The sequence below is a fragment of the Maniola hyperantus genome, chromosome 1, assembly GCF_902806685.2.
Source record: "Maniola hyperantus chromosome 1, iAphHyp1.2, whole genome shotgun sequence".
Taxonomy (NCBI): Eukaryota; Metazoa; Arthropoda; class Insecta; order Lepidoptera; family Nymphalidae; genus Maniola; species Maniola hyperantus.
The window spans coordinates 13308589-13323404 of NC_048536.1; the positions used below are offsets into that span (position 1 = coordinate 13308589).

Below are 14816 nucleotides of genomic sequence, written 5' to 3' on the forward strand. Positions count from 1 at the left end.
TTTTAAGTACCTACATATTATATTAAAAATAATTTGAATCTAAGTTACTTTATCAGTTAATAAAAACACCATTATTTTCTCATCAACAGATGATGTTTATACTATATCTAACAGGTAAAAAATATTGATGGCATTGACGTCGTTGGAATTCAGATAATTACCGGTTTATATTTGACCTAAGGTTGCCGACATTTTTTCGGCAGATTGCATGGAGTATTTTTCAGAATAAGTTATAAATACATTAAGTACATAGTATATAGTACGTACATTAAAAATATAGTAACTAGAACTAATAGAAAATGTCAAAAACCACATCTCCATGGCTGCCATCATCATGAGGCATCCAGACTTATACAATGGATTGATTGTTATTTATATCTGGCGGGAATGGACTATGAGTCATATTTAATTGTTAACTATTTGAATCAACATATTTTGTGTCATGTTTAACATCTAGCTGATTTAATTGTTACGTTAATGATTTGTGACGTCACAGGAAGTATCATTTAGTTCAATCACTTTGCAATTTGTAAAATACTGGAAGTTAAATAATACCAACCTTTAAAATATGTCAGTTTTGCTGTCCTGTCAAATTAGTATAAAAAGCGTAGGTTTAATAAAAATGGCGGTCAATTGTGAGAATTAAGTCGAAGGCGCAAGCTATGCTTAAAAATACAGTGAAGTGAAATTGGAAACTGACTATTATTGAAGACCATCCCTATACTTCTGCAACATTTCAGAAGTGGGATACTAAGAAGAGAAGAGAGCAGAACATTGAAGAATGTCAAAGATTTTTTTTTTCTCTTCTGAAAACACCACGCCTCTGCTTAGAAAATTACGCCGCGGGCCTATATCGACGCAAACTCATCTTCAAGATGCGACCAGAGGACTTTTCTGTGTATTATAACATCAGAGGACTTGAAGTTGAAATATCTACGTGCAAAATTGCGGTCTACAATACCAATACCAGACGCCCTACTTACTTTATTGAGAGTACCTACTTATCGTCATCGGAAAATTGTGGAAGAATCTACTACTTCAGCGCGGGCTTCAAGATGTAGAAAAGGGGATTAAAGTTCAACTACGTCTTTGCCACGCGTGAACAAGAAGCGCTGCTGTAATCTACTGACGATGACGGATCAATCACGAGCCACGGGGTTGCTGATGTCAACAAATCCGGCATCGGGTGATCGGGGCGCAACGAGCCACGCCGCGCCGTGCGGGACGCAAGGGCACCGACTCCTGTGTCGCCATAGCAACAAGTCGAGCATACCTACACTCGGTGAGTCGTATTACATCTAACCAACAAATTTTCTAAGCATAATATGCAAATTACTCTCATAATATTACATTAGTGCAGATAGAATCTTTGCCTACCTACATTGATCCCGGAAGTTAATTTTTGTAAAATGAGTTAAAAATACCATAAGTATCTAAAGATTTCATCATGAGGAGAGGCTTTAGGTGCACTCACATAATATAATCACTTTATGTAATAATTTGTGTAAAATAATGTGCATGTGTGTGTAATTACAAAAAAATAGGTGTATACTTTTTGTGATCTCTCCGATGTAGGTCTGATTATCATTATCACTAGGCAGCCGATAAAATTAAATAACCTTTGTACACGTTACTAAGTACTCCAGTCACCGCAAATCCTGAGGAATAAATCGAATCACAAAATCTGACCACCGCATAGGTCCATGAGTCCCATGACTACCGCCTCATAGGGTGGCTCTGTGTGCTGATTAATACAATATTTAATGTTCTTATTCGTAACTAAAATAACTTATGCTATTCCATCTCTGGAGAGTTTATCTGCATTGAAGTATGTATGCTACTTTATAAACGTAGGTGATGTAGTAAGTAGATTCTGTTCCGGTTTCAAAACTAAAGGCTCATACATATAAATATTAATCTTGGTTTCCAAGTTGTTGGTCTGATTTGTTCGGATCGGCCGCAATCAGTTCACCACGAGACTTTAAATACGAGGACATTTGAATTATTTAATCCTTACCCAACTTTAGTGACTGTGTGACCTATTCATGCTTACCTACTGGTAAATTATAACTACCTGACTATTCATAAGCACTTTTAAAAAGTTTACATGAATAAAAAAAACATTCTATTCTATTCTATTCTAATGACTTTCCAATATAATGTCTGTGTGACTTATCCAAGTTAAAAACTGTGTGAGAAACCCAATAAAACTAAGAAAACTACAATACGTCTAGCCAACTAATCTTAATGTAACAAAATTTATAAAATTAATTAAACACCTTGAAGACCAGAAAATAGAGCCAGATTAATGTTGGAAATTTAATTTTTGCTAGGAACTGTGTGTAGGTACTGAATTCTTTTTAGATAAGTAGTCATAGATACACTATTTCAAAGTCAAAACATTTATTCAAATTGGGTAACATTGTACACTTTTTGATCGTTAATTGTTGAATTTGTAAAACAATAATGTAATGGTGATCATTAATTACTTAAACTTGAAACTAAAGCTATGAGGGTTCTAAACGCGCCCAGACCTGAGAATAGCCGACAAAAACTCAGCAACTATTTTTTTTAATTTATATTTTGTTTATTTGACTAACCAACAACAATGACGACTCGAATTTATTGTTCCTACGTTAAAAATCAATCTTACGAAAAATTCTCGACATAAATTACAAACGTAAACTTAAAAAAAAAAAGAGCAATCTATATAGTGTGTAATAATTACCTACGGATCACTACTACCGGTTTCACTAACAGCAATACCACGATGTTACAAGTTGAGCTGCACATTTTTCTTACCTACCCACTATCTCAAATATTATGTAGGTTACCAGGTTTTGTGGCATTGAATTTAACAAAAATAATGCCCTGTACAGTGTACATTCTATAACTTTAATAAAAAATAAATAAGTTAAAACAAAATTCATACACAATAAAACTAGGTATTTATATAAAAGAGACTATCGTAACTAAAAGATAGATAGCGTACAGGTTAACCATTGGCTAGTACAGATGAAATTCAGTAGGTAATAGGATTATGCTTACAAGTTAATAAGTAATAGTAAGATAGGTTTACGAATTGCAGGAAGACAATAATGTTACAATGACAGCAGTGGGTCAGTTGCGGATAAACTGTATCAAATATTATTACAATCTCAATTATTGTGATAGGCCGATTTTTAGGTATTCTTGTTGCAACAATGCATGATAGCTGATGAGTGATGGTGAGCATCAACCAATTATAGGTGATTACGATCGTGAACTATTATTTTTCGAGCACGGTCGTCATGACTTCGAAGCATAAAATTACTAAACTGACAACGAAATATGTAGTTGAAAAAAAGACTGATGTGCAAAATAAAGCGGGCAGGGCTTAGTTCAAGACACAATTTAAATGTCATCAATAGATTAAATAAAATTCATTATAATAAAAATACACAGATGACAAAATATACATCTTCGACATCATCATCATCATCATCAATCGATAGACGTGGGGGTGTCCTGGGGTGCTGGAGTGGCGACCTTGCACCGGAGGGAGCCGCACTGGCAACGTTGAAATATACATATTATGAGCTAAATAATATCGATGTACCTACTTAAAACTAACAGTTATTAATTTTGAATCGAAAGGTAATATATCGCTAAATCAGCAGATGCTAATTATCATCAAACATGTAATGTCTGAGTGACTTCCCTAACGGGACGACTGTGTGACTTCCTTAACGATAAATCAGAGTGACTTCCCTATCTGAAAGACTGCGTGACTTTCTTAACGGAACGTCTGTGTGACATCCGTAACGAAACATCTGAGTGACATTCCTAACGGATAATCTGTATGACTTCCATAACGAAACATCTGAGTGACATACATATGTGTCGCCTACCCAAATGGTGTGTGTGCCTCTGTGTGTACGTGTGTGTGTGTGTGTGAATCACTCCAACATAGTCTCCGTGTGATCTCTATTCTCTCCAACACAATGACTTGGATATGGAATCTATTTGACCTTCCCATGATAAATTGTTCGAGATGAATTAAAAGTACCTACAGTAAACTCTGCTAAAACAAGACCATAAGAATATAAAATTCAATAATCGTCCCCTGCAGATTTAAAAGGGATAGAAATGAAATCTCGTCTAAGTATGCATACTGTTTTTCTTAAGTTTATAGGTGTCATGCCCATGTAAAGTTCTTCCTAATGCAGAACTCTAGGAACGTCGAACGTCAGTTACTTACCGAGTTATTAACTTGATAATAATATAATAACGACCTTGAAAAATAACTCGTGATATGCTACAATGTCAAACCTAGCTTTTCTTGTGCAGTAGATATCTAAACCAATTTTAACTTCTTAAGTGGGCTCAGTTCAGTGCTTTCTTCATACAAACGTAGGAGGGTAATTACTACATTATTTGATATGATATGCTCAAAACTAAGTATTACATCGGTTTGTCTTGCCATTATCTAGGTTTATTGATATATTAAACATTAAAAAAATATTGATTTGAAAGTTACGAGCCTCAAAAGATTCCTATTTTAACACTAAATTTATGACAACTTTGGGCGTAAATAAATAATTGGGGTATGAAAATTCTAAAGCAAATTAACACTAGACATAGTTTATTTATTCATTAGTTGAAATATTCTATTTTGCGAACATACATTTAGTATTTTTGTTTTCTCAAAATACTTTTCCTATACCCTTGATTTCAGTAAAAATCATCGTGCTTCTCACCTTTCTCATACAATGTCAAGTGAAAAGCATACAGGTTAGGTCGAGCGTACTGCGCCACCTTAATAAAATGGTCTCATGAGTCATGACGTCAGCTGTTATAAACTTATCTGGATAGACAAGTACCTACCTACAATTTTGTATTGCAGATACAACGAAATCGTTTACATTTCATCAATTTCAAACACCCACCTACTGGTAATCAAATGTTACCATTATGTATTACCTAAATAATATAGCAAAACATTTAAAGTAATGATTAAAAGAGGAACATTAATAACAATTTTGATTAGAAGTAGTTGATAACTTAATAAATCAACTGAATATTTTATATGGTATATGCTATTAATATGTAGGTACATATTTGTAATAAAATTAAGTATCAATCAAGTGAATACTGTTCGGTATTTCTCTTTTGTCAGGTGACTGATGGTGCGAAAGCGGGGATGTTATCTGAGTGCCGTGAGACACGGCCTTTCCAGGATGGCCGAATGTCAAAAACCACATCTCCATGGCTGCCATCATCATGAGGCATCCAGACTTATACAATGGATTGATTGTTATTTATATCTGGCGGGAATGGACTATGAGTCATATTTAATTGTTAACTATTTGAATCAACATATTTTGTGTCATGTTTAACATCTAGCTGATTTAATTGTTACGTTAATGATTTGTGACGTCACAGGAAGTATCATTTAGTTCAATCACTTTGCAATTTGTAAAATACTGGAAGTTAAATAATACCAACCTTTAAAATATGTCAGTTTTGCTGTCCTGTCAAATTAGTATAAAAAGCGTAGGTTTAATAAAAATGGCGGTCAATTGTGAGAATTAAGTCGAAGGCGCAAGCTATGCTTAAAAATACAGTGAAGTGAAATTGGAAACTGACTATTATTGAAGACCATCCCTATACTTCTGCAACATTCATCTTCTTCTTCTTCGTTTTTCTTAAATATATATCTATTTAATTACTTACAGTCATTAAATGAAGCCTCGTGTATTAATTTAATTTTTGGAATTTGCATACCTAACCAACAAATCAAACTATATACTTATACTTTTTCCCTCGACTTCATCCGCGTAGTCTATACAAATTTCAAACCCTTTATTTTACCCTCTTAGGGTATGAATTTTCAAAAATCCTTTCATAGAGGATGTCTACCAGTCCAGTAGTTTGAGCTGTGAGTTGATAGATCAGTCAGTCACAGTTAGTCAGCTTTTCATTTTATATATTTAGATTAAAATATTCCAGATATTCGTCAATTTACCAGAAAATTATTTCCGTAAGAATTTAGTTTTAAAAATTGCATCGTTTTATTTCTGTTTCTTTGAGCCCAATTTTGTCAGGAAAGTAACGTCCCTTCTTTTATAATGATCAGATTCGTTGTAAAATCGATTCATCCAACTCAAACACCTATAGATTGCGTAAGTATAAAATACTATTATTTCTTCGTCAGTATATACCTACTGTATACGTTGACAACCCTAATTTGACATTCATATTATATAGGGTTTGATTTGATCTTTTATCATACAGGAAAAATGTACCTTGTACACGGAATTTGGCATTGTCCAATGTTATGTTAGTTATTAGTAAGAACTTTTTCGACGATAATCAAATTCAGTGTGATTCAGTATTTTAAGAACATTGAATTTAAAGAGAATTTAAATATCAGATGCCCAAAAACATTTTCGAATCTGGGGGTGATCTGTGTACCTAACTAACTGAAGAAAACTGAAACAATAAATGTGGGTTTAAACAACATTTGTAGTTATGGCTTAGTTTATAACTACATACTATACTTAAGATGTTTTATTCAAATTATTTTATTTAAAAAATGTAGGAAGTGAGTGTAAAATAAATTCAACTTATATAGAGTAGGTATATTAATAATATAGATTATTTTGTTATGTAATTCATACTAATATTATAAATGCGAAAGTGTGTCTGCCTGTCTGTATGTCTATCTGTCGGTCTGTCTGTCTGTCTACTAGCTTTTCACGGCCCAACAGTTTAATCGATTTTGATGAAATTTAGTACAAAGTAAGCTTACATCCCGGGGAAGGACATAGGCTTCTTAATATCCCGGAAAATCAAAGAGTTCCCACGGGATTCTTAAAGGTTTTCACGATTGCCCTGCGGGAAATGCAGGTAACACCGCGTGCTGCGATGCGTGTGGCGCGCATGAAGTGGCGGGCATATTCTAGTTAGCATAATATTAGTATTTATCATAAAGCGCTTAATAAAACTTCACTAAAGTGTGCATTAGTTAAACACATACTTAATAAATTGTAGATATACCTATATTTACTATGTACTAAGTGGTATATACCTACTATAAGGGTGGTCGAAGTAAAACTCGCGCAGACGGATGGTTTATTACACTACTTATTCATGAATTATCCTGTCGCAATCTATTTCGTGAGTCACAGCAAATTACTGTCAGCTCATACCTACTCCGCACTGCCCATTCATACCATGACTTGGCAATTCCTCAAAATTGATCAGATGGAAGTCCCAACTTACTAATACCATCACCTTCAACAATATCATTTTCCCTCATTTGAACTTGCCAAGTGTTCTGATACCCTACTGGTGAAAAATTATAAACCCACGATGAAATTTAATAAAATAAAATCTATAAGTCCCGTAAATTGCTATTGCGCTGGAATCATGTCTCATTAACATCGAAATGACCTCATTTTGACGTCAGCCAAAATAAAAATATACCACCAGTTCGAAACTTCAGTCTAGTGCTGAAGTCACTAAAATGGCGGCCACGCGCATTAGCAATTTATACCACAAATAAAAACCTTTAAATAGGAATTTAAAATAACATCCATACCTATCAATCCATGGTATTCTGTCAGTGACGTAGCGCGTAGCACAAGAAAGCAACTAGAGTTTATTGACCTGCATTATGGAGGGATCATAGGTAGATGTAATAGGTAATTATTATGTTTATGGACCGACACGCGAAGCGAAGAAATTACTAAGATGTTAAAATGAAAAAATCAACCTCTGTAAACAAAATAAGACCTAAGGAAAATTTTCCTCTACGAATCGTTTTCAAAAACACACCGGTAGGTAATTATTTATTTAAAATACCTACTCGTCGTTATTATTGTGTAATGTTGTGACTCAGGTTTAATTAAAAAAATGAAAAATCTAAAATATCATGAAAGTTTCAACCATCTGTCGTATTCCGTCGCTTGATATTCATTGCATGGGCTCATTTCCTCCAAGATTAGACGCCAGCAAATTACAACGCGCGACGGAATCGTATCCAATCGATCTCTAGAAGTTGAAATACAAGGAACTGAATCGTAGGACCCCTGTCGAGTTCTGCAGTGTGTCATGCTTCATATTTTCCTTGTATTAAATAGCCATCGTTCACGCGTACGCGCGACTTTAATGTAACGTTCTGCCTTAAAGTATATCCAAGCCTTTTCAACCAGAGATGTGATACGTTGCCAAGCTATAAGGATGTGAGTCAAACCGACCAACAGGACCGTATAGCATAGCTTAGCTCTGTTGAAAATGGGTTCAACGAAGTGAAGTTTTTTCAAAACACCGATGTACCTACTAGTTGAAAGGATGCGAGCTAAGGATGCGCAAGCGGTGTGGCTATGGGGAGTATGGAACACAGCCGATGTGTCAACAGTGAAATAGACACGTAGCTTCTTCGCTTTGCTTTAACTTCATTTACCGCTCAGCTACAACTCTCGGTGGAAAGGCAGCCTAAAAGTGGTTTGATTAAAAATAGTGAATCTAGAAAAATAATACTAGAACAAGAAAGTTGTATCTAAGTTCCTTAACCTTAACCTTATGCACGGTGTCGTGTCGACGCGACATCAGACCGAAGACAGAAGATTTTTGTAGGTAGGTCGTTAGGTATGTACCTACCTACTACATTTTTATAGTCAAACGCGTCACGATCCGGACGATCGAGTAGATGAATTTTTTTATTACTGCAGCTTCCCACTCTGTTTACCTTTTATGTGCTACGGAAATATTCTGATTCACGTTGTTGTGAGCAGAAATTAACATTTCCGGCTCAGAAATCTACCTTGAAAAATTTGCTTATGCGAATAGGTTAAGTGACGTGTTTTCTGTATTTGTGTAAAATGTAAGATAGGTAGGTAAGTAAAATATTTTTGAAAATTGTGAAATTGAAATGAAAAATTAGGTAAGTGCCTAGTTAAGTTCACAATTATTGATAAAACATTTTATAAAGACAAATAAAAATTAACAATGAAAGAAAAAGCGAAACATGCTTAGACACAATTAACTATTAGAAAATTGAACTGATGACCTGACCTACTTATACTCACTACTAATAACGGCATTGAGAACTGTAAATGAATTGTTTTTAATTCTAAATAGATACTAAAATAATTAGGTAACTATCGTAGTCATTGTTTTTATCAATAGTAATGCAATAAGTGGGTAGAGAATGATGTTCTAGATATTCAATATACAAAACATTATATTATCACCGTTTTGCAATTTTATTTGATTTTACAGCAAAAAAGATCCTATAAAAGTCGAATTGAAAATTATTGTAATGTTATAAGATGATTTTATTCCAAAAAAAACTCTACAAATACTTACAATATTTAACATTTTTTTAAATGGCGGTTGAAACAGATTACCGTTACCTACATAAAAGTTGAATTTAAAAATCGATGATAAAATAATCGAATCGAATCAAGATCTATGCCGATGAAAATTTCTACAATTAAAGTTTGAAAATTGGTCCGTAAAAGAAAAACCACTCACCTTTTCCCATTTTGCGTATAGGCGATGTCACTTTACTAAACAAACGGACAATCGGATCGCACTGTTTCACCAACAAGGGCACGCCTGCGACCAACGCGAGTATAGCACTGCACGCTCGGCCGATCAGCCGGCCGCCTATATACATTAGTGTGAAATACGCACATGCACTCATCTGTAACATTCTCCCCCATTTCGTTGAGAGGCCAATTACTATTCATTTGACAGTGTCCTTTGATGAGTTTCCTAGTGATCCTACCGCCTTCTTAACGATGTTAATTACTATTATAGCTGAATTTCTAAAAACCCTCTTAAGTTTCTTGAGTTTCTATCAAGATCCGGCTGTATAAGTTGCACGTTGATATGTCATTCAGTTTCCCCATTTATACATATAAGGTACCTTTATAAGTAAGTATTTTATTAATTTACTTATTCTGATGGTAAAAAACGAATTTTAATAACTTTGTTATGTCAAAATAAACATGATACATAAATAGCTGTTAAATACATCAATCATAAAGTGAAATGATACCTAGCCTAAAATAGTCAGTAAGTATCACGTACCAGGAGGGTTTCGTACCAGGGTACATAATATTATAATAATATGTATTGTATGTATGTACCCTTATACAAATATTTCTTCACATATTTCCAAAATATTTCCCTTAACTTTGCCACGCCACAATAGACAGGATCTCCCTTCGCGTCTTCTATGATTGTAGTTCGCTACGTTTGTCGTTTGGATGATGATGACTTTTTGGATGAAATGCTTTGAATTTTGAATAGCTGTAACTTTTTAATACATAGTAATAATATTGACTTAAACTAGAACCTTGAAATGTGTACAGCATTTTGGAGGTTATTGAACTTAGTATTCAATATTCACTCTTCATTTGATATCTTAAGTCGTATCTGAGTAAAAGGGCCTTGACAGACGAGCAGACAGACAGATAAACAACAAAGTTATCCTATGCGCTCCGTTTTTCCACTGAGAGGTAAAGATCAAAAGACCCGAAAAATACTAGTAAAGGTTCTTTCATAAACGCTAACCGTTGGGATTTTGAGTGTATCTTGAAACCTGCATCGTCTGCATTCTCGGATCAATCACTATATCTAAAATTATCCAGGGCTAGAAATTAGCTCAGTTGCTAATAATGTAGCTACTTATATGCTTTAAAATTTATTTCAGGGTATAGTGTGACTATACAAACTAGACAGACTATTGTAAACAAAATAAATAATTTACCTATCTACTTACCAGCCCATATCAAACCAGTTTAGTAAATACTTGACTGCGATGAAGAAAAAGGACTGGTTTTCAGGCGCTCCCTTAATAGCAATATTACCTTCCTTTTCTGTAATAGTAACTGATAATAATAATTATTATTTATTGAAGAACTAGCTAGACAGTAAACAAATATAGGTAAATAAAACTACTGCGGCTGTTTTTTGCTTGTATCGGTTATCCGCAAAATGGACGATATAAGCCGGTAGGCATAAGACGGTAGGTGCCAAGCAGGTGTGCAGAAGCAGCTTAATAAGGCTGTGGACCCGGCCAGTAATATTGATGTTTAGCGATGTAGGTATGTGGATGTAGGTATGTAGGTTATGAATCAGTACCCTTATTATAAATGCGAAAGTGTGTTTGTTTATTGATGGTTTGTTGATTGTTGGTTTGTTGCTTTGTCCTTCAATCACGTCGCAACGGTGCAACAGATTGACGTGATTTTTTGCATGGGTATAGATAAAGACCTATATATATATATATAGCTATAGGCTACTTTTTATCCCGGAAAATCAGAGTTCCCACAGGATTTTTAAAAAACCTAATACCACGTGGACGAAGTCGCGGACATCAGCTAGTTCTATATAAAAATAAGCTAATGCCGTGACTTCTTCCGATTTTTCAAAAAATCCTGGTAAAATCCTCTTTAATTTTCCGGAAGTTTCAATGGTCCAGAATGTAGGTAAGCTAAGCTATCTTTGCGGCATTCCTCAAGATCTATCCAACAGATGAGCCAAAAAGTTAGACAGACCGACAATCTATCGCATTTTTAATATAATTGTTGGTAACTGAGAATAGCCATGTTTTTAATTTTAATTGTGCTGTATTCTTTTAATCTGTGGTGACATTTTCATTGATTGCAAGTTGTATAACTATTAAAGGTATAAGGCTAATAATAATTTTATTTAATCACTTTCTTTTAAATTTTTGATCTCTTAAAACATTTGCACTAATTACCTGCTTAGGTATGTTATGTACCTATAGTCTTTGACTACACTATATTGTATATTCGGAGACCATATTCCATCTTTCTTGTACCCAAAGGTCTTGCAAATAAAGGATTATTTATTTAGTTATGATATTTATTAAGTTCATGGATTACATTTTACAATTTAAGTAAGTAGTATCAATCAGTATTGTTTTGTGAACTTGGATGGATGATTTGTTGATTGCTTTTTTGTAGGTAGAGTAGGTCTGTACCTATTATTCATATCGCCTATGTTATTCTATTGCGTTCTTGATATAAAAAGGCAAAAGTGGCGAAGCCGTAATTCTCGAGTTGCTGACGCCATACAATTAATTCGTCGAAAGACCCGGCAACTAATTGGTATACCTCGGGTGCTGTAGGGCCAGATTACATCACTTTGATGCATGATCTTACATCACAATCGTACCTACCTAACAATGCAATAACACAACACCAATCATTTTTATACGTCGATGTTTAGTGTAATTCTAATTCTGATGACTAATTAATAATTTACTGAAACTAAAAACTAGATGATGCCCGCGACTTCATCCGCGTGTATTTAGGTTTTTAAAATTCTGTGGGAACTAAGTATTTGACTTGCCGGGATCAAAAGTAGCTTATGTTCTCCCCCCGGGATGCAAGCTATCCTGTACCTACACAAATTTCATTAAAATCGGGTAAACGGTTGGGCCATTAAAAGCTAGCAGACAGACAGACGGACAGACATCCAGACAGACACACTTTCGCATTCATAATATTAGTATGGATAAAATTTTAATTTGTCCCCCTAAACATATGGGTTTCAATTAGTAGTCCATCGGAAAGAATTTACTTAAGTAATTCGTAACACATCTACCAGTATATTATTCATAATTAATATTGCAGCTACTACCAAGTTACTACCACGACAGTAAAAAAAAAGTCATTGGTTTAAAATTTAAATATTTCTACTGAAGTGAAACTTCTTAATCCGCGTAGGAAAGGCTGTATTCTATTGCATGACGGTGATTCTACGAAAATGATTACGGTGAAGTAAAAATGCCCACCGACTACCTACCTACTTAATATGAATTGTATTCTTAGTGAGCTTATCCCTTTACAGGATATAAGCAGAATGCTAGCAAAAGTGAAGACAGGTAATAAATAGCCTAGGTACTGATGGTTATTAATAAGATATTAGAAAAACATCTATATTTTCTAAAAGTTCGCAATATCTTGCAAATAAAACATCTGACTGATACTAGAGATCAACAAACGTTGCGTAGATGAGTGACGTGGGGTCAATGCCCGCGTCGTAGGCTAAGCATTAGCCCAGAGTTTTGCACGCTACACATTGCGGGTTTGAAAACTACAAGTATAAGGTAGTAATAGCGCTAAATTTTTACTAGCGTTCTAATTCCTCCCTGTATATAGTATTAAAAAAATAAGCTTCACTTTTCCCTATGTATAAGTCTACGCGATGGATATACGCCACCATTTTATAGATAAAAGAAACAGTTCTATTAAAAATCTCGGAATTTGGTATAAATGAATATAGCGCTGGGGTCATGTTAGTTGAAATCCATACAGTCCTCAATTTATTTAAATAGCCTTCTTCGTTGTAAGGCCATTGTTCCTATGAAGCCACCGGATAAACAACCTACTCAGGACTAGGAAGCTCTCCAGACACGATGGCCTTGATTCGATATTGTTGTAAGGAATTTTTATTCTAACGGGATTAACCGGATAATTAATTATAGGCTTTTTGTTTACTCCGTGATTAATAATTTTACTATGACGCAGGAATAGGGAAAACCTGCTTGTATTAGAAGGTTAATCAACTACTTCACCCTATAGGTACCTAACGGTCTTGCTGAAGTCGTGTCGCGACATCGATCATAAATGATACACATACACATCGATGGTCGCGAAACACTACGAGACACGTCGCACGAGTAATTTTACCCATTTCTGCTTTGACATACAGACAGACAAACGGTCTTGACGAAACTATAAGGATTCCTTATTTTACTACGGAACTCTGAAAACCTATTGATCTATAATTTTATCTCGTCAATAGCTGTTCTCCCAACTCAAACATCATAACTACGCAATGAAATAATAATTATTGTGTTCAGTGATCACTCACAGTCAATTATTAGGGTTCCGTACCTCAAAAGGAAAACGGAACCCTTATAGGGTCATTTTGTTGTCTGTCTGTCTGTCAAGAAACCTACAGGGTACTTCCCGTTGACCTAGAATCATGAAATTTGGCAGGTAGGTAGATCTTATAGCTGACATTTGGGGAAAAATCGGGAAACTGTGAATTTAGAGTTAGATCACACAAAAAAATTAAATTGTGGTCATGAACTAATAATTAATATTTTCAACTTTCGAAGTGAGTGACTATATCAAGTGGGGTATCATATGAAAGATCTTCATCTGTACATTCTAAAACAGATTTTTATTTATTTTTATGCATCATAGTTTTTGAATTATCGTGCAAAATGTTGAAAAAATACGACTGTAGTACGGAGCCCTCATTGCGCGAGCCTGACTCGCACTTGGCCGGTTTTTTTAAATTATTAATTTATTACTATCACTGTGTGTAATTATTTACCCACTGCACCAGTTTGTTTTGACATGCGCGGCATCTAGTGTCAAGTAGCTGTGGTCGATAAGACTTTGTTGCGCCATCTACCGGGTAGTAGAAATTCTAAAAAATACGTACAAAGAAATAACGTAGCCTCCTATAATAGGCTCTATAAAAAGAACGTTCAAATGTTCTTTATTTTAGCGCCATCTGTGTAGGAGTATAATTATACAGATGGCAAAAATAAATAAGTTTTGCGGGTATAACATTTATGCATCTACATGTTTTTCTATAAAAACTTTGGTCAAAAATACTCCCTACTTCATATCAAATATCTTTATATTTGATATGAAGTAGGGAATGAGTATTTTTGACCAAAGTTTTTATGCAAGACGCACAAATACCCCGTAAAACTCATTACCATAAGCCTTCGATGTATGATTAGTCTACTATTTTCGAAAAACTAACTA

At 34.5% G+C, this 14816-nt stretch overlaps 1 protein-coding gene across 2 annotated transcripts in view; it reads right to left on the minus strand.

Annotated features, from left to right (window-relative positions):
- The window catches only part of LOC117994791 (clavesin-1-like), a 49030-nt gene that overhangs the window by 15633 nt on the left and 18581 nt on the right, over positions 1–14816 (minus strand). The window contains exon 1 of one of the 2 annotated variants that reach the window (XM_034982791.2): positions 9523–9667. The exons of the other annotated variant lie outside the window; for it this stretch is intronic. Coding sequence (XP_034838682.2) covers positions 9523–9667 — 145 coding nt within the window. Of the gene's footprint in view, positions 1–9522; positions 9668–14816 lie in introns of those variants that run through there. 2 annotated transcript variants of the gene reach the window in all.